Raw genomic sequence first — 20,910 nt, forward strand, 5'->3', positions numbered from 1 at the left:
AATAAAAATTTAAATTAAAATTAAAACATGATGTCATAGGAAAAAACAACATAAACCTGTAAAACAGGATATGTTAAATATCAGCTTGTGAGTACTAGCTATTAACAGCAAATAGGCAGTGGAATCATGCTGGGAGCAGAGCAATGTAAACAATTCTATGTAAAAAACTAGCTATTGCCACAATTGTAGGTTCAAGTGTTTTAAACCTATCAAAAATATATATATGTTAAATATCAGCTTAATGAGGTACCTTTACTTTACAATGGGTAATGGAGTAGTGTTTATCACCAAAAATGTATTTGCAACATACGCATTTGCCACATTTATGCATACCTGATGGTTTAGCAAGTGTTGAAGAAATTGACAGCAAAAAAGGAAGATCTTTATTCTCAAAATGGGACTTTAAAGTTCTAGTCCTTCTAAAAGAAAATAAAGGCTCATTACCAAGAGAAAACCTGATATTGGGGTCACTAACTAAAATCCTCCAATTGTCTCCTAGGATACTTCTCAAAGCTTTCGTATCCCTACAAATAGGTAACGAGAAGCTTAAAACGTGGAGAGTGTGTAGTGTGATCTGTGTAGTGTGATCTGGACAATTAGAGACTGTAGTGAAACCATATTTCAAATTATGTCTAAATTTAACCTGTCTGTCCAATCTAATACTGTTCCAAACCTCGTTAATATGGGAAACTGGGGAATTCTTTTGTAAGAAAAGATGTGACAAAAAGTCTGATTCCTTTTCAAAGTCAGCATCCTCACTAGTTAGCCTGGAGATTCTAATAAATTGTCCTCTGAGCGCATTCCTCTTCATAAAAAAAGAGGTGGGAACTATTGAAGTCCAGGTAATTATTATGAGAAGTCACTTTTCTATGGACAGTGCAATTAAAACAATTCTTATGTCTATCCATACAAATGTTGGTTTCTAAAAAGGAAACTTCTAGGCCTTTGTCCGCAATAACAAACTTCAAAAAAACAATGCTTTCTGAGAGAGATTCTACAAAAGCTTCTAGCTGACTACCACCACCCTCCCACAGAAAAAAAATATCATCTATGTATCTCTTGTAAAACTTCAAAGAATGGTACCCAGACAAATGTACAAGAGCATCAACCACCCACTCACTCAAACGAGATTAGCAAATGCTGGGACCATCTTTGACCCCATAGCAATACCTCTAACCTGCCTGTAAATTGTTTGCGTCTTTCGGCTTTTCCCGGTTAGGGGTCGCCACAGCGGAACTCCGGTCTTTTAATGATTGGCAGTAGAGTTTTGCGTGCTGGCTTGCCGGTCCTAATGCACAACCTTCAACGAAGGAATGCCCATTCACGGATGTCACCACACAGAAGACGCTCTAACTTCGAATCGAACGGGCAACGTCTAACTGTGAGGCGAAAACGTTACTGCAGCACCACCAGTCTAACCTCCTTGTAAATATTGTCTTGAAAATGGAAAAAAAATATTTTTCAATACCAAAGACATGAGGGTATGTAATGTATGAATTCTCATTTTAGGAAATTTAACATATTTAAACAAAAAATGTTTAGCATAATTTAACCCATCAGTATGGGGAATGGTATTATACAACGCAACTACATCTCATGTGACTAAAATGCATTTAGAAAAGTCCAAATCAGTATCAAACAACATATTTAAGAAGTCCCACGAATCCCTGATATAGTAGGGAGTGGCTTGTACCAAATGATTTAAGACAAAATCAATATAATGTGATATATTGTCTGTTTTTGAATGTTTATTAGAAACAATTAACCTAAACAGAGGATCCTTCTCATTCTTGTGAACCTTGGGAATGCCAAAAAGTTTAGCTAAGCAAGGGTTCGGAGATGACATAAACTCAATTTCTTCTTCTATAATAAAAAAAAATCATCCAGTAAAGACTAACTTTTTACCAATGCGTTCAAAATTGGAGTATACAGTATCAAGGGACACTTTCTCATAACAATCATCATTACATGGTTCATCATTAATCTTGTTGACGTATCTTAGTTGGTCCATAACTATACCAGTACCTTTATCAGCCTTCATGACTCTCACATTTTCATCACAAGTCAAGTCAGACATGGCTTTTCTCTCATCGGTAGATAAATTGAACCATTTATCAGTGGAGTTGTGCGCAACTACGTTTCTAAAATCCTCTTCACAAACCCTTAAAGTCATTAATGTATTATTTAAGGGAGGATTGATCAAACTCTTTTTTTCTGGGCAAAGACTGGTCAAAGCTGCCACTAGAAGTAGAGGAAACTCCAGAGGATTGGGTGCTAAGGGATTGAGAACTTAGGGTTTGAGAACTATCAGGTTCACAAGCATTATTATTCACTTCAAAATTCAATTTCAGATTTAACTTTCTGGTATATAGTCTTAAATCCAGTAACACATTAGGTAAATTCACCCTTTGAAAAGGGATGAATGTAAAACCTTTACATAACGCATTTAAGTGTTCCTTAGACAAACATTTGCTAGACAAATTAAACACAGAAGAATGAATAGAGTGAAATTTATTACAGAATGCCATCAGGGTGTAAACATTCAGGAAATGACCCATCACCTGGGTCATAGAGTTTATTCAACACATCATTAACAACTAGTTGGCCAGGTCTGCCAAAAATTCAATGGGTAGAGGCACAGAAACAGGTTATGTCCTTCATGGATATGGGGGCCATTCAGACAGTACCAGAACAGGAAAAAGGACAAGGTTTTTACTCGAGACAAAATTCAAGATGCTGACTTTGCAGCAGCTTCTGCCCATGCTGGGCAAGAATGCTTGGCTGGTAACTTTAGACCTAAAAGAGGCATACCTGCATGTCCCAATAAGACAATCGTGCAGAAGATACCTCAGATTCAAGGCTGGCTTAATGCATTACCAATTCTCTGCACTGCTCTTTGGCTTATCTACTGCGCCCAGGGTCTTTATAAAGTGCCTGGCACCAGTAATTGCATTTTGCAGACAAAGTATACAGATATATCCTTACTTGGACGACTGTCTCATTCAAGCAGAGAACAAGGGCACTCTTCTCTGACACCTGGTGTTTGTTAAAAGGCTTCTAACATGCCTAGGGTACACATTAAACGAAAATAAATCACAACTGATACCCCCTCAAAAGATAACATTCCTTGGTGCAAGCTTGGATACAACTGCCCAGATGGCTTAACTCACGCCAGACAAGCAAAGGCAACTGACTGCTTACTTCAAACTGATGGCAACAAAAACCCAGTCTTCTGCAAGGCAAATTCTGCAGGCTCTGGGCTTCATGGCATCCTGCATCCTACTAATTCCATATGCAAGACTGCATATGAGGAAATTTCAATGGTACCTAAAAAGTTTATGGAGTCAACATTCACACAGTCTGGAAACAATGATTCCTCTCATTCCCTGCCTGTAACAGGAGTTTCTATGGTGGGCAAAGGCATGTCACCAAACATGGGACTGCCCTTCACTCTACCCCCTGCCAGCCAAACCTGAACAGACGCATCAGATTATGCCTGGGGGGCCCACATGGCAGGAAGATGCATTCAGGGCTTATGGACACCAAAACAGATGCATCAACATATCAACCAGAAAGAGATGCTAGCTGTTCAAAATGCCATAACAGCCTTCAAGGACTTGCTTCATTCAGAACTACTGATAGACGGACAACACAACAGTCATGTGGTATATAAACAAGCAAGGGGGCAAACACTCGTATCCCCCTTTGCAGATTAGCCATGGCACTGTGGGACACAGCTTTGACCTACCAAATACATCTTCAAGCTCAATTCCTGCCAGGGAAACAAAACACTCTGGCAGACGATTTAAGCAGAAACCTTATGGATCCTCACAAGTGGAAACTAAATCCACAAGTCTTCGGCATGATAACTGAGAAATGGGGGCACCCAGACATAGATCTATTTGCCTCTCCTCAAAATTATCATTTGAAAAGATTCTGCACAAGGACGTATCACAGACAAGCATGGAAAGTGGATACCCTATCCTTCAGTTGGAAAAACCTATCAGTTTAGGCCTTTCCTCCTCTGCCTCTTCTACCAAAGGTCCTCCTAAAAGTCAGACAAGAGAAGCCAAAGATGATATTAATTGCCCTGGACTGGCAATGCCAATACTGGTACCCAATCCTAAGGAACTTGGCTCAATACCCAGCTTGGACCTTGCCTCAAAGACCACAGCTACTGTCCCAGCAAAACAATCAGATCCTGCACAATCAACTACAGACACTGAACTTGGCCGTATGGCTAATCATGTAGTCATACAAACAACACCTCTCAGTAAAGCTGTGATGGATGTCATTTTGAAAGCCAGAAGGCCTAGTACTAGAAAATGTTATGCTGACAAATGGAAGAGATTCTGTGCTTGGAATCAAGCACAGGGAACTGATACAGCAGAACCAAATATTCATCAGATATTACAATACTTAACTGAGATGCTTGACAAAGGCCTGTCTTTCTCATCAATCAAAATCCATGCCTCTGTTATTTCGGCTCATTACAATACAGAGCCACCAATCTTTTACCATCCTTTACTAAAGCAGTATCTTAGAGAAGCTAAAAATTTAAAGCCTCCTAGAAGATCACCATTACCTGCATGGGACCTCAATTATGTGTTGGAAAAGCTCACCCTGCCTCCATTTGAACCAGCTGCTACCACTGATCTAAAGTTCTTATCATGGAAAACAGCTCTGGTACTAGCAATTACTTCAGCAAGAAGCGTTTCAGAGCTACAGGCCCTCATGTCTGTAGAGCCTTTTATCATATTTTACCCAGATAGGGTGTCTGAGGACAAATCCTACTTTTATGCCTAAGGTGGTTTCCAGTGTGGCTCTTAACCAAGCAATTCATCTGCCAACTTTTTATCCAAATCCGCATAACAAGGGGGAGAGAATTCTGCATTCCTTGGATGTACACAGACAGCTAAGATTCTGCTTGAGTAGGACAAAAGCTCTAAGAAAAACTGAGCAATTACTAGTGTCATATGCTGCAGGATCAGAAGGCAAGGCTATTTCATAGCAGACAATTTCAAAGTGGATAAGCCACTGCATCCGTTTCTGCTACTTACACCATAGTAAACCTGTGCCTAAGGACATTAGGTCTCATTCCACCAGAGCTGCAGCTACTTCAGCAGCCTTTCTCAGAGGAGTACCAACCAAAGACATTCTAGAGGCTGCTACTTGGAGTTCTGTTCACACCTTTACAAAGCATTACCATTTGCCTCTGCTGCAGGGCCTTATAGCCCCACCTAATGCTGTTTAGCTCCAGCCTCCCAACCATAGATTTTGGGATTCTACCCAAATGTAATGACCAACAGTGAAACACGAAGAACATAGTACAAGTTTGTACACTTACCATAAATTTTGATGTTCGAGTGTACTCACTGTTGCAGTCCAGGTTACCCTTCCGCCATCCCCCTGTCATTCTGAAGTTTATCTTTCCTTCTCTATCTTCTACAACCTATGTGGGTGTATTTGCTTGTAGATGAAGGTAAAGTTTATATTGATGCATGTGTGTATCTATATATATATATATATATATATATATATATATATATATATATATATATCTATATATATATATATAATATATATATATATATATATATATATATGTATATATATATATATAATATATAGGTTTTGCTACCTTTTTGGGGGCACCTGACATCGGGGGCAAGAAAAACTAAAGAAAATGGTGCCTGCTGCATGTTTTATACCCCTAACGTCATGGAAGAGAAGACAGCAACCGACACAGGACCTAAGACTTTGGAATTCAGGCCGACTTAGGGCAACCTGCCAGCAGATTACCCAAATGTAATGACTGCAACAGTAAATACACTCTAACATCTACATTTATGGTAAGTGTACACAACTGTACTTTATAAACCACAATTATAAAATGTGTCCATACTTAAGAGAATATCAAATGCGTTTTCAAAATTGGTAGATATGTAGACAAACATTTGATAACATTAACAGATCTGAGATCTAGAGGGGAGCAGAATATAAGATTGTGCCGCTATTATTGCTGGGTCTAAATGCAGGGAAGTCATTCAGTAGAGTCTTATGGGATTTTTATGACTAGGGCAGTGGAAGCTTTTGCAGTCCATGATAGAATGATAGGGTTAATTAGGAAAATATGTGAAGGGTTGAAGGCAAGAATTAAGGTGGGAGGGTGGCTGTGTTTCAGCTGAGAAACCAGACAGGGTTGTATCATCTTTCTATGTTACTTTCTTTTAGTTAGTCACTGGCAAAGCAAATAGGTTGTTCACAAGTTAACTGATATAACTTGTATGGTACTCTGATGTTGTTCCTACTTGAAGATATTTTTTGTTTGATAAATCCAGAAAAGGACGCTTCCGTTTTTTGGAACACTGACATTTTTAGATATTTTCTGGATATTAAATTAATGAAGATAAAACATGCACTATAGGGGTAAACTACCTGCCCCCCACACACATTGCTTAACCAATACCTGTATTTATGGGGACATGAAGTATTTAGGTGCATGACTAAAAGGGATTCTGTTATGGCAGCTGAGGGGATATATAGGAAGAGACTGAAGTGGATACAAAAACTGAGAAACTGGAATCTCTTGAGTAGTAAGATCCAAGTCAAGAAACTGTGTTAATTCCTTTCATTTTATATGTAGATCAAGCATATTTTTATCAGCATAAGAAGCTGTGGACTGTAATAAGTGAGTTGATTTTCCTGACCATAATAAAGATGATCAAGGACTGCCTAATTTGAAGGGATACTTTAGAGCTACCCAGCTGAGGCTCGTGTATGTAACACATGGAGAAGCTTTATAACTCAGTGGAAGGCAATGATTAACCAGGGGAGTTCAAGAAGTGAGTGATTAGGGTTTTGGATTCCGGTTCTTAAGAAGAGCAGTAGCATTCGTACAGAATATTATACTCCTAAAAGTAGCAGAAAGTAGTCTAAGAATTAAACCAACATGTTAATGAAAGGACATTTTACCAATAGGGATGACTGCAAGTATGGGTACAGAAAATAATTAGACGGAGCTCTACTTTCCAGGAGAAACTTTGCAAAGGAACCAAGGTATTGGGAGCAAGTACAACTATGGAGAGAAAGGTTTAATAGAGTGGGATGGGGTTGAGCAAGAAGTTTGGACTGTGGGTTTCAAGACTGCCTTCCATCCTAGTGACTGAATGGAATGTATTATCAGTAAGGGATAGGGAGTACTAAAATGAAAGACCAGCTATGCTAGTGTGTTTAGCTGATGTTATAACAGAAGGGGGATGATCTTGATTAGTCAGAGGACGTTGGGAAAGATTGGGGAGGGACTGAAAAGGCAGTTTACCAAAGAACATTAGAAAGAAGTCTTTGTGGCTCCAAAACACTTCTAAGCAAAACTCAGCAGCAAGTCATGCAGCAAAGTCCTGAAGGTTTCGGATTTTTGTTTAGAAGTGTTTGTATAATTATGTTAATACCCCAAGCACAGTTCCGGGAAATTTTCTTCTGGTAGATAGCAGTATAGTGGGAAAAAAGTGGTAATTAGGAATTTGCTTTGGGAATGTAACTGCTTGGCAGATTTTAAAATTTCCTTTCAAATTGTTTTGACAGAAATGCTTGGAGGAGCAAATTGTAACCATGGAAATTATTTTGAGCAGTGGCATAGCCTCTGAATTGCCTAGACATAGTAAGGCCTTACTAAGTTTAATGCTGCTGGCTGCCAAAAAAAGCAGTTACTAGAAAACTGAAATTAAAATTCAAACCAACTAACTGAAGTAATGACTATTGTAAAGGAAATAAAAGAACTGGATGCAAGATGGCTAGAAAAAAGTAAAAAAATTAAATTGCATAGAATTGAAGTCTGTACGCTCAGTATTCACATAATAGTTCAGCAGGAGGGTTAAGGCTTAAGGAAAGGAAGCAATTGAACAATTTATGCAAGGGATTTCAGTGATTGCTCAAGTGTGTACTGCACGTTAAAATGTTTTTTTCTTTTTATATTTGTGTACCTACTTTACTGTTTTTTTTTAATTGTGATTTAATAAAGATATTTAAATACTATCTTGGCCCTCAGGGCATTCAGGATAGTTTTGCACCTAGGGATCCTTCAGGTGACTTCAGAAAATACTGTAGTGACATAGTAGATAAACCTGCAGGGGGGAGGTATCCAGTCCTTGCTTCTGTGTGGACTACTCATGAAGGTTTTGAAATGACCTTCATGTTGCACCTTCACCTCCAAGGAGATGTCTACAAAGCAGTGGAAGCTGTACCAGATCGGCAGATGACATCCTTCCCTTATTCCTGGTTAATACTGCAAGAGTGAGACCTGTACTCATGTATGCACTGTTATGGCGACTGAACTTGCACAACGACAATGTCTTTAAAGTTTTTATTTGTTATGGTTATGTAACTGGAAGTTCCAGAGCAGCAGTGGTAGGAGTGTTCATTCAGAGACTTAATTTGCATCTCACCTGAAAAATATGTCTAGTATGTTAAGGGTGTATAGCTTTGTCCATGTTATTGGAGGGCTTTGGTCTGGCAGCTATAAAAATGAGCATGAAATGTTTTAAAAGGAGAACATTACATAACCTCACCAGAAAGCTCTTAAGCATTTCCACCTTTACCTTATTTTAACCCCTTTGTTTGCAGTTTTCCATATGGTCATTAGGGATGTTTGTAAAGAGAAAAAAAAAAAAGCTAATTTTATGCACTAAACTTTTTTTGATGTCTTCCTCAGAAAAATAGCCTAGCCTCTATAGCCCTTGTGCAACAAATTTTCATACTCCTTTAATGCATTTTCATACATAAGGTTATAAACCTTTCATAAACATTAGTATCCATGAAATGATCCTGGCACATAGCTAAATACTGGATGGTACGACATGATCACCAGCTTTTATTGCCTTTGTCAGCAAGCTTAAAAATTAAATCACTTCTGTTACTTAATGCTTTCAATGACTTTCATTCTAATAATGTTAAATTGTAATTAATGTTATACATTTCTTTTTAAATTTTAAATATTATTCACAGCAAAATTAAGCATTTCAGAGAAATGTATAATACCTTATTTTAAAACAGTTGGAATAAATGTTAATTGTGTTTAACATGACTTCTATCAAAGAACAGTAAGCATTAAACTCAATATAAGAATCGCATGAATAGAAACTCATTTAAAGTGCTACTGCTGCTATCTAAAACACTTTCTTTAACCTCATTGTTTACATCTTTAAAATATTTCAAATGCAACTTCCTGCAAAATTTAAAAATATCGCATTTCAATTCATGCAACCGTGGAAGAACCATAGGTATAAATATTAAACCCTGGATTAACACAGCAAATTCATTCTCTGAAAGAAAATGTCCAGGTAAATTTCACAACATAGCCACTTGAAACATTGCAACAGGGTGATTTACCTTGCTTATAGCATTGTGGTTGATGTTGTTCAACTCTGGGCTGTCACCCAGCTTGATTTCCTCCCTATGGCCCGGTTGTGTTCCCTATCTTCAGGTCTGATCTGACGGCTTGGTTTAATCCAGCTCCTACCCTGGTTTCCTTGACTGTGGCCATGTTGGAGCTGATCAGACTCTGGATTCAATTGGTCGAGGCAGGTGCGTCTTAATCTGGTTCGATTCCAGCTTTGTGTATGTCCCTTCTGCTCAGAGCATATGCCGTCTAGCTCAGCTGTGGTCTCATCGTAGAAATAGGATGCAGCACCACTGGAATTTCAGGCATCCTTGGTTCCTAGGTCCTTTAGCTCTGGTCAGCCTGCTTCTGCTTTTGACATCATATAAAGAATTGTCTTCTGCCAGGAAAGGGAATAGTCAAGTACAATGAGTTTTCCCCCTTCTTTCACATTGACACCTGTGACCGTTCTTCATTCTGCTCTGGGACAGCACATCCCTGTTGGGTCAGTATGCCAAGCCCTTTCCCCTCGCCAGGGTCCCTGCCTCTTCCCTTTCTCCCTGGGAATTTCAAAAATGCAGCCATAGTGGCAATGGCCACTAAGGAGGACATTTCAGAGGAGAACTCATCTCGAGCTTTGGACCATTTAGGAAAGTGCTGCTGTGCCTCAACCATGTTTGCACTGAGGGAGCTGAACTATCTAGTTAACTTAACCAGACTTCAGTGGGGACAGTATGTTCTAAGTGTCAGGGGTTATTAAGACTCAGCAGCTTCTGGAGTGTCAGAAGTCTTTGGAGATTCAATTGCCCACCTTATAATCCATTGCTAACATTTCTATGAGGCTGCTCTCCAGTGCGACCAATGGAATATACTGAGCCCCTGACACCGGCATTGCCACGAGTCGCCACAAGCTCTGTCCTTTTTTTAAAAATGGACCAAATTCCTGATGGTCACAGTGCAGTCCATATTACCGTTACTGAGGAAGGAAAACTGGATGTGCCCGATCGACCTCAAGGATGCCTGCCATCATATAATGATAGAGGTGGTCCAGGAGTTTTCTGCATTAATGGCTAGGAGATGATTATCAATTCAGTTTCACCACTGCCCCTGAGTGTTCACCAAGTCAAAACACTCTTTCCAGATGATTGTCCTTGGTTATTGCCTTTTGTTATGCTCACCATTTTAAACTTGTTCTTGGCAGTATCAAGGCCTTGTCTTACCTGACATATTGGAAAGGGATTTGACTGTAGAAGTATTCTAGAGGCAGCTACATGGCCCTCTGTGCAGATGTTTACAAGGCATTGTAAACTAGATCCTTTTTCTCTGCCGTGGACTGGCTTTGCTAAGACCATTCCCTGGTGGATCCTGGACACACATCATTCTTCCTCCAAGGTTGGATTGACTTTAATCAGAACATATAACCAAAAGGCTACTGCAATAGTGGGAATGATTTATTTGATACAGTGCAAATCGCACTTGCCCATAACAGTAGATGTTTGAATTCCTGACTGCTGCAGTAGCCACTCCAACCCTTCATCCACCTCTTATTGTATATAGCTGTTTTTTTTCAAAAATGGTTTGGTTATTGTTTTTATAGACCAGACTATGTGCACTACTTAGTGTTTGGGCAAGAAAGTCCTAAGATTTTACACTTGGACTGCTGAATTTTCCCTCAGGACTAAGCAGTCAAAGTGGACATGGGGGATGGAGACAGAGCTGCTGGAAGCTGGCCTGTTGTCCTGGGCAAGACACAGTCCATATAGCCTAAAGGTTACTGCAGCAGAGAGGAATTCAAACTTTATACTGTTATGGGGAAGTGCAACTTACAGAACTGTACTTTTATCTTGTCAGTTTTGGACTCTAGTGTTTTGCTTCAGATTCTGAGACCCATAACACCCCCCCCCAAAAAAAAAAACAAATAAATAAATAAAAATAGCCGCAAGTGTGACTGTGGTTATTATATCTTTGCTTATAATTTGTGTGTAGTTCCATTCTTGCTTGAGTGAAGAACATAAGGAAACTTAAGATTGATCAAACAAAAACTTAAATTGAACAAAAACTCTCAAGGCCTGTTTGAGTATAAAGAGCTAATTGTAGTTCAGGGGGCTGTTGCTTCTTCAAAGATGGTTGGATGATCTTCAAGCGGTGGTAATAACAAAAGTGAAAAAAAGCCACAAAGTAATATATTCTCTGGAAAGTTTTGTTTTATTTATTCTTAGAGGTAGCTTACTAATCTAGATGGACCACTTTTAGGCGCAGCCTGTACAGGTGTAACTAACAGTTTTGTAAACGGTAGATAAAACTTAAATGAGGCATTGTGAAATGCACAGATTTGAATAGTATGTATGCAGTGCACACACCGTCTATAAAGAATAACTATCAGTATCTATGTACAGTAACAGATAACTATTTACAGTTAACCTAGGAAGTGTGCAAGATGTGCAAATCCTTTGACCCCCCCCCCCCCCACACACACACACACGTTAAATCCACACAGATCTGTGGCACCAGTTACTAAACCCTTTCCCCCCAAAGTCTAAAGCATGGCCATCTGCCGATGTGGCTTTTGGAGGCTGAAAGTGGGGCCCATGCCTTCTCTCGTGGACCAGATTCTGGTTTCATTTTCTGTCACATCTAGATGATCCCAGTCTGTGAACTGCTGGCCATACAGTTCAAGGTTCAGATGGTGAAGGTTATTCCTACCTCGTTTGTATATATGAGATACCTAACTAGGTGGCCACAGTTACTGATCTTTTCAGGCCATCTGACCCCACTGGTAATATTTTCATTTTTCTGGGTCTATATCATTTCGTCGAAGCGATTACCCGTTTAACACGTATTCATCAAACTTAATCCACTGAATGCTAATTTTGTCAAATGTTTGTTTAAGCAGATTTCTTACCAGGGGAAAAATCTTGCTGGCTATCTGGAATTTGCTCCTTTCCCCACTGTAGTGTAATCTCAGAGTTGGTATATTTAGTTAGAGAGTGTGTGTGTGTGGGGGGGTAGCTCCATAAGGTGTTCTGGTAGTCACTTTGACGAAATAATATAAACTCTCTTCCATGGCCTATCACTTTTGGATATAGAGGCAGGCTTGGGGATAATGGCCCCAATGAATTTCTGCTCACATTTTCAGCTGTTAAAACTTTGTGAAATAGATGGCTGCATAAAAGACTAAGGTTTCCCCTGTCCCTGCAACTGAGCCCCATCACTTTTGATGTGCAGGTCCTTATAAAAAGGAAGAAAGCTCAATCCCATAAGCCAGCATCCATGAGACTGATGATGTTCTTCAGAAATTGTGTTGTGGGGGTTTAATGATTTCCTTGCCTTCTGGCTCCTTACCCCAGAGGGGACTTCAGGGAGAAGATTTGCATTAATGAAGGAGCATTTCAAGGGGGGCTAAAACAACCTTTCAGACTTTAACTGAATTGTACGGGATGTACCCGCACATAACTTGCTTTGAGAAGCAACTGGATATGATATATCTGGTTTTAAATACATTAAGAGAAGGTGGAAAGTTTCTGAAGTTCATAGAATGAAAGTATGTCTTAAATCCATAACTTAAGACTTTTTTTTACAGAATTCTTGCTTTGCTATTTTGTTAGGTTTTACTGCTTTCAAGTCTGTTTCTTAATCTGTATAACTTTTTGAAATCTGACTCTTGTACCCTTATTTTTTTGTTTTAACTTGAGTAGTTGAGTTATGCAGTTTCTGATAAACTCTGCCCTGAGTACTGTTTTCTCTGTTAAAGTGTTCAAGCTTTTCTTTTTTTTTTCCCCCCCATAGCTGGTGAAAATGCGTCTGTCAATCCCATGTCGCTCTGACACCTGTGCACATCTGCAGTGCTTTGATGCAGTTTTCTATTTGCAAATGAATGAGAAAAAACCAACATGGATGTGTCCAGTATGTGATAAACCAGCACCATATGATCAGTTAATTATAGATGGGTAAGCATATCACCAAAATCATTTTTTTTTATTGCCCACTTTCTCAACTTGGGTGAAGAGAAAGTGTTGATTGTACTGTCCAGTTTAGCAGTACACAAATTCATCCCAAATCACTGTATGTAACATTTTTGTTTTAACTGTGCCCCACCTGTTGATTACTACTGCCCTATCCCTCACAGCTGCTGGCCACCTTGTCACCTTGCTAGTAGCATTGATGTTCATAAATGGGTCTACACTCACAACACTGCTTTGAGCTTTGAAAGGGAGCCTTCCCGATTCAGAGTGATGCTCTAGCATGTGCATGGATAATCTCCAACCTCTGCTAGAGTAGTCATTGTTTCTCCCATGTATGTATGAGATGCTTTTTGTCCAAGATGGTCTCTGCTGTTTTAATTGTTGCTCTTTTAACTGCCTTTACTTGAATGATTTTTTACTATTCTGTTTGTTCCCTGTAAATGTAGCTATAACACCACTTGTCCAACAGTCATAACTGAAGAGGGGCCATTGAATTGGTTCACTGACTCGACTAAAGGTGAAATTACATTTTTTTTTTTTTACAATTTTTTTTTGTTTCAGTTTATAGAAAAATTCATGCCCTTAAGAGGTATTACATTGCTATCTGCATTTCCAGGTAATAAAATGTGGTTTTAAGCTGTTAAATCAGAAAAAGTATTATGAAAGTTATTTTGTAAGCCCTTGCTATGAAGACATCAACACCATAAGTTAAAGGAACAGAGGGCAGTGTTTGAGTTAAGGATGCAAATGCAATTTATGCTTCCAGTAAGTAAAAGAGTTTTGTGAACTGGTTTCTGCTACTGCCTCATTCTCACGCTCAGTGTTAACCCCTTCAGTACTAACCAATTTAGAAGGAATAGCCAAAAAACATGAATTGATTTTGCTTAATCTTCCTGTATAGAAATCCCTGTCTCATCAGAGTTTGACATATTCACGTACAGTTTTCCAGACTGGGTACTGATGTAATTATGTGTAAACACTTTTATGCTGCTTCCCTCAAAGGCAGCAGAGAACATGTATTTTATTTTCTAAGGAATAAAGAAAATCAGTATTTTTTTGTCGTTTAATATAAACTGTTATATTCCTATGTGCCTAAACTCATTTGAATGGGTTTGTTTTTTGATGGTTTTTATTTTTGTTAGTCTCAGGGTAACTGATGGATGTTCAGCATTTAAATCACTGTTACAGTAGCCTTGGCTATAGGAGATGTTCTTCGTGTTTCACTGTTAGTCATTACATTTGGGTTATCTGCCTGCAGGTAGCCCTCAGCCAGCCTGAATATCAAAGTCTTGGATTCCTGCATCGGATGCTGTCTCTTCCATGACGTCAGGTCATCAGGGGTATAAATAGGGTTGCCACCTTTCGTCATGGCTAAAACCGGAGTAAAGCCACACCCCGTGTCACCAGTAACCTCGCCTGTCCCACCCCCTCTCCCGCCCACATTCCACCCATTTTGTGATGTCATGAGGACATCACCCAACGTGGAACGCCCTCTTTTTACATTTCTGCTACCTGCTTTTGGCTGATTTACTGTGCTTTTCTGTAAAAAAGCATAGTAAATCAGCCGATTTACAAACTCCGATAGTCTGTTTCCTTTTTGAAATAGAATACTGGAGTTTGTACAGTGTTTCCAGACTACCGGAGAATCAGTTTGATTTCTGGATAGTCTGGAAAAAAAAATGGAGGGGTGGAAACCCTAGGTATAAAACATGCAGCTGACGCCATTACACTCTTCGGTGCCCGAAGCAGAAGCAGTTCGCAAGTGCTGGTCGGCCGACTCCTGAAATTTTCGTTTTCGAGTTTCAGAACCGAAGTCTTCAAAAAGCGAAGTACCCCATTCAGGATCCTTTTTCTTGGTCTTAATTGATGTCAGTAAAAGTTAATTGTATTACCTGTGGAAAGCAAATACCTCATAAAGATTTTGATTCGTACTGCATTCCTTGCTTAGGCCCAGACCACGACGTCCCTCGCTGTCGGTTTTGTGCCTTATTCAGCCCCCAAACTATTCGTTATCTGTTTATTTTTTGCATCAAATTATTTTAGTACTCTGTTTAACTATCCAGAAATGGCTTCGGTAAGCCATCCGACTACCGACATCCCGAAAAAATGTAAAGATAGACAGAGACCACATAGGTCCAAAACTGCCGAAGCTTCCGTTAAGCTAGTTGCCAGTTCGATATTCAGTGAGGCACTATCGCAGCTCCGGATACCCACTACAAATTCGCAGGCCTCTACTGAGACCCATTCGGAGTCCAGTGTGCCGCAAGATGCTTCTTCGACTATGGAACCTGCGGATGTCTCTACCTTGGATGGGTCTGGAACTGCTGTGCAGGCACTGGCCTCTGAGGGTGTATTCAGCCCTACAGACTTGCATTTCAGACCAATGCCATCTTCTTCTTCAAGGCCTAAAAATCGATCCACGCCTAGAAAACCGATGTCCAAACCGTATGGTCAGGTCCATATGCCTAAAAAAAATAAGAATGGCTGAAGACTTTATTACTTTAATTAGGGGAAGCCAGCCTTCTCCCTCTAAGAGACCTATAACTGATTTTCCTTCTGATTCTTCTGGTCAGGATTCTGAAATTTGTTTTTTTCTGATTACCAGGATTTTCCCTTATCTACCTGAGGATTCTGATGCAGAGGATTCCATTCCTTCTGCTTCCCCTCCAGAAGGTTTTTCTTTTAGTGAAACCTTGCACACTCTTAGGGAGCATTTCCGCTGGGAAAGCCAGGATTACTCTTGACTCCAAAAAGAGGCTTAGGGAATTCTTATTCCTCCCCCAATACAGGCCTTTAGCTATCCTTCCTGTCCTGGACATTGTAGATGATGCCTTCTTGGAATCTAGCCTGGCCCCTGACACTTTACCTCCAGCTCCCAGAAAACCTGACCGGTATTACAGGGTACCTGACTCTCACAAGTTCCTCTTCAAGAATCCTACTGCGGACCCAGGGACGATTTCCCAAGCACCTAAAGGCATTAAGGCTACTACTGCCAAAAACCTTACCCCCTGTGATAGAGATTCCAGAGCCTTGGAGAGATGGGGTAAGAAGGTATACACTTCTGCTGCTTTGGCCATTAGGGTTAAAGTATCAGCAACATATTATGGACCTTCTTAAACAGAAAATGATGTTGATTCCTGACTGTGCTGAAAATAAAAAAATTACAGGATTTAATGAATTTAATGCATTCTGCTGAACAAGTTGGTAAACATACTTTGCAGTGTGGTTTTGACTCTTTAGAAGTATCTTGCAGGGCTGCTGTCACTGGGTCTGTACTTAGAAGGCATGCTTGGCTTAAGGGGCAAAATTTGCCAGATCATGTTAAATCTAAATTACTGGATGCTCCCTTAAATCAAGACCGCCTGTTTGGCAACAAAGCAGACGTCCTTAAAAAAGATGGAGGAAAAAGCTAAATCTATGCACACTGTTAAAGATTTCTTGCAGGTACAGCCTCCCAGATTTAGTAGGCATTGGCCTTCTAAGAATTGGTCCTTTCCTGTCTCTTCCAGGCCTTCTCAGCCCAAACCCAGGAACTGCAGACCACCTAGGCTACAGTCTCAAGGTACTCGCAGGCCTAAGCAGTGGGGGGCTCCCACTTCCAAAGCTAAACCTTAAACCTTCCAAGCTCTGCTCTACTGCCTGCTCCCTTAAGGGGAAAGATCGCCCTACATGCAAAAAACTGGAAACTTATTACCCAGGACAAATGGGTTCTAAATATAGTTTTCCAAGGATACAGATTCCACTTCCACACCTTACCAACACCAGACGGTTGGCCATCAGTGGGCAGAGGCTCAATAGCAGGTTCTCTCTCTTCTAAGTGTCAGGGCTATTCAACCTGTCCCAGCAGAAGAAAGGAGACAAGGTTTGTACTAAAGACTTTTCCTGGTACCCAGAAAAGACAGCTCCTGGCATCCTATCCTGGACCTCTCTATTCTAAACACCTTTTTGGTAATCCCAAAATTCATAATGCTAACACTTCAACAGCTGCTTCCTATGCTAGGCAAAGATGCGTGGTTGGTAACCTTAGACTTAAAGGAAGCTTACCTGCACATTCCAGTAAGGGAAATACCTACGCTTCAGAGCAGGCTCCATGCACTGTCAGTTCTCTGCACTTCCCTTTGGCTTATCTACTGCACTCAGGATATTCACAAAGTGTCTAGCTCCAGCCATTGCATTTTGCAGGCAAAGAAATATTAAAATATACCCATACCTGGACGATTGTCTAATTCAGGCAGAAAGTCCGGACATGCTACTGAAACATCTGGCATTTGTAAAGAAACTTCTAACCTCACTGGGGTATACCATAAATGAAAAGAAATCCCGTCTAGTACCCTGCCAACAAATTGTATTCCTGGGAGCAAGCTTGAACACAACTTCCCAGATGGCCTACCTCATGCCAGAGAAACAAGTTTGACAGACTACTTCAAACTACTGGCCACAAAGACCCCAGCTGTCTGCAAGGAAAATCCTGCAAGCCCTGGGTTTCATGGCCTCTTGCATTCTACTAATTTCATATGGAAGACTGCATATGAGGAAACTACAGTGGTATCTAAAACGTCTATGGTGTCAACATTCTCAGGATCTGGAATCGATGATTCCTACCATTCCTTGTATAAAGACAGAGTTCCTTTGGTGGGCAGAGGCCTGCTACCACAACAAGGGGCTCCCATTCACTATACCCCCTGCCTCCCAAACCCTAACAACAGACGCATCAGACTATGCATGGGGGGGCTCACTTGGCAGGGAAGTGCATTAAAGGCAAATGGAACCCAAGACAGATGCACCTGCATATCGACCAAAAATAAATTGTTAGTCGTACAGAATTCCCTGACAGCCTTCAAGAACCATATTCTTCCAGGACAACTATTGGTAAAGGCAGACACCACAGTTATGTGGTACATAAACAAGCAGGGGGAACCCACGCATACCCTCTCTGCAGACTAGCCATGGCTCTGTGGAACACAGTCTTGATCAAGTGCACCTACAAGCTCAATTCCGGGCAAGCTAAGTTCACTGGTAGACCTAAGCAGAAATCTCATGGACCCACATGAGTGGAAACTAGAACCAAAGATATTCAATCTCTTGAGAAACAAATCCAGCGGAATCCAGAGATAGACCTGTTTGCCTCCCCTCAGAACTACCAGTTGGACAAATTGTGCACAAGGCTTACCACAGTCAAGCTTGGAAAGTGGATACCCTGTCCTTTACCTGGGAAAGCCCCTCAGTTTGCCTTTTCCCCCCTCTGCCTCTCCTCTTGAAGGTTCTGTTAAAGATCAAACAGGACAAACCAAGGACAATATTGATTGCACCAGGCTGGCCACGCCAGCACTGGTACCCCCTCTTGCGCAGTATGTCACTGCTGGAACCATGGCACCTGACTCAGAGCCCCCCCCAGCTGTTTCAGCAGGAGGGCCAGATTCTGCACCCTCAGCTTCAAACCCTGAACCTTGCAGCCTGGCTAATTCCTTGAGCCCTCCAATAGCATCCCTCAGTAAGCAGGTGCTAGATGTCATTCTGGAGGCAAGGAGGCCTTGTACTAGAAAATTCTATGCTGAAAAGTGGAAAAGATGCTGTTCCTGGAGCCAGACTTGGAGGATGGGCACAACAAGTGCCCAGCTTTACCGCATATTCTTCATTACTTAATAGAGATGCTCCACAAGGGCCTTTCCTTCTCGTCAATTAAAATTAATGCTTCTTTCATTTCAGCACATTATAATACTGAACCACCCTTCTCTCAACAACTGCTAAAGCAATTCCTCAGAGGGGCTAAAATTTTAAGACCACCCAGGAGAGCCCCTACTCCAGCCTGGGACCTTAACTTTGTATTGGAAAATCTCACTCTACCTCCTTTCAAACCAGCTGCAACTGCAGATTTGAAATTCCTTTCTTGGAAAACAGCCTTACTTCTAGCCATCACTTCATCTAGAAGTGTCAGAATTACAGGCACTTTTGGCAGTGGAGCCCTTCATCATCTTCCATGCAGACAGGGTGTCCCTCAGGACCAATCCTTCCTTTATGCCCAAGGTGGTATCTAGTGTGGCCCTTAATCAGTCCATTAATTTGCCTACTTTTTCCCGAAGCCACAAAATAAAGAACGAATGCTGCACTCTGGACGTACACAGACAACATAGATTTTATTTGGACAGGACTAAGCCTCTCAAAAAATCTGAACAGCTGCTAGTTGGCTTTGCTGCAGGGGCAGAGGGGAAGGCCATTTCAAAGCAAACCATTTGTAAGTGGATAGCCCATTGCATTCATTTCTGCTATAAGCACCATGGAAAACCTACCCCACAAGGGGATAAGATCACACTCCACCAGGGCTGCATCTGCCTCTACAGCCTTTCTCAGAGGTGTCCCTACCAGGGACATCCTAGAAGCTGCAACATGGAGCTCTGTACATACCTTCACCAAGCATTACCACATGCCTGTTCTTTCTAAATCCAGAGCTGGTTTTGCCACTGGAGTCTTGCAGGACTTAATAGCTGGTCCTAATGCTCTCTAACTTCCTCCTTCCTTCCTTAGTTTTGGAAATCAACCCAAATATAATGACTGCAACAGTGAAAGACGAAGAACATAGTACAGTTGTGTACACTTACCGTAAATGTAGATGTTTGAGTGTATTCACTGTTGCAGTCTTGGATGTCCTTCAAGAATGCAACTGCAGTCCTTACATATGGGTTGTCCTGCCTCAGGCAGCCCTTGGTTGGCCGGATTCCAAAGTCTGGCTCTGGCGTCGGCTGATGTCGCCTCCTCCCCAACGTCAGAGCGGCTGGGGTATAAAAGCATCAGCCGACGCCATCTTCCTCAGTCTTTCTTGCTGCGCGGTGCCCGAAGCAGAAGCAGTTCGCAAGTGCTGGTCGGTCAGCTCCTGTGTTTTCAGTATCCGAAGTCATCAAAAAGCTAAGTACCCCGTTGGGGAACCTTTTCTTGCCTCGGCCGATGTCAGACAAAACTGCAAAAGTTAGTAACTGTTTGTCTTGTGGTAAACAAATACCTCATAAGGACTTCCATTCTTACTGCCTTCCCTGCCTTGGCCCAGACCACGACGTCTCGGCCTGTGCTGCCTGTGCTTGCTTCAACAAGCGCACACGCAGGCGCCGGGCAGAATTTGCTGAAGACTTTTTTGGCGAAAAATACTCGTATATCATGCCGTTGGAACAACCGACAACACATTTCCAAAAACCGAAGGACCGGGACCGACATTCTCGGCCCGCGACTTCCTCCGACACCACGCCAAAACCTACCGCAAGTGCATCGGTCCCTTCTGAGGCGGTTATTCCACCGCTCCAGACCAACGACACCGCTTTACTGTTCTCTTCGGCCCCGGAGCCTTCGCCGGTGCCGGTTGTTGATTTTCCCCCAGAAGCTGAAGCCCAAGATTTGCCCGAGACCATACTGGTGGACAAAGTTACTGCAGCACGTGGGGCAGCTAGGTCTCCGGTGTCCATGTCAATCAAGGCCTACACACGTGCTAAGGCTGCCAGCCAGGCTAAGTCTCACCCTCCTAAAACTCTTTCTCAGGGTCCCACTACTGATAAACAGATCATGACTTTAGCTGCAGATCTAATCTCC

The 20,910-nt window shown here is 41.3% G+C and overlaps 1 protein-coding gene across 1 annotated transcript in view; it reads left to right on the plus strand.

Annotated features, from left to right (window-relative positions):
- PIAS4 (protein inhibitor of activated STAT 4) overlaps positions 1–20,910 on the plus strand; it is a gene marked incomplete in the record, with an annotated part of 1,954,703 nt that overhangs the window by 1,652,714 nt on the left and 281,079 nt on the right. The window contains 1 exon segment of the mRNA XM_044054086.1: positions 13,163–13,323. Coding sequence (XP_043910021.1) covers positions 13,163–13,323 — 161 coding nt within the window.

The sequence above is a fragment of the Protopterus annectens genome, chromosome 13.part0 (genome assembly GCF_019279795.1).
Source record: "Protopterus annectens isolate FY-2018-M chromosome 13.part0, PAN1.0, whole genome shotgun sequence".
Classification (NCBI taxonomy): Eukaryota; Metazoa; Chordata; order Ceratodontiformes; family Protopteridae; genus Protopterus; species Protopterus annectens.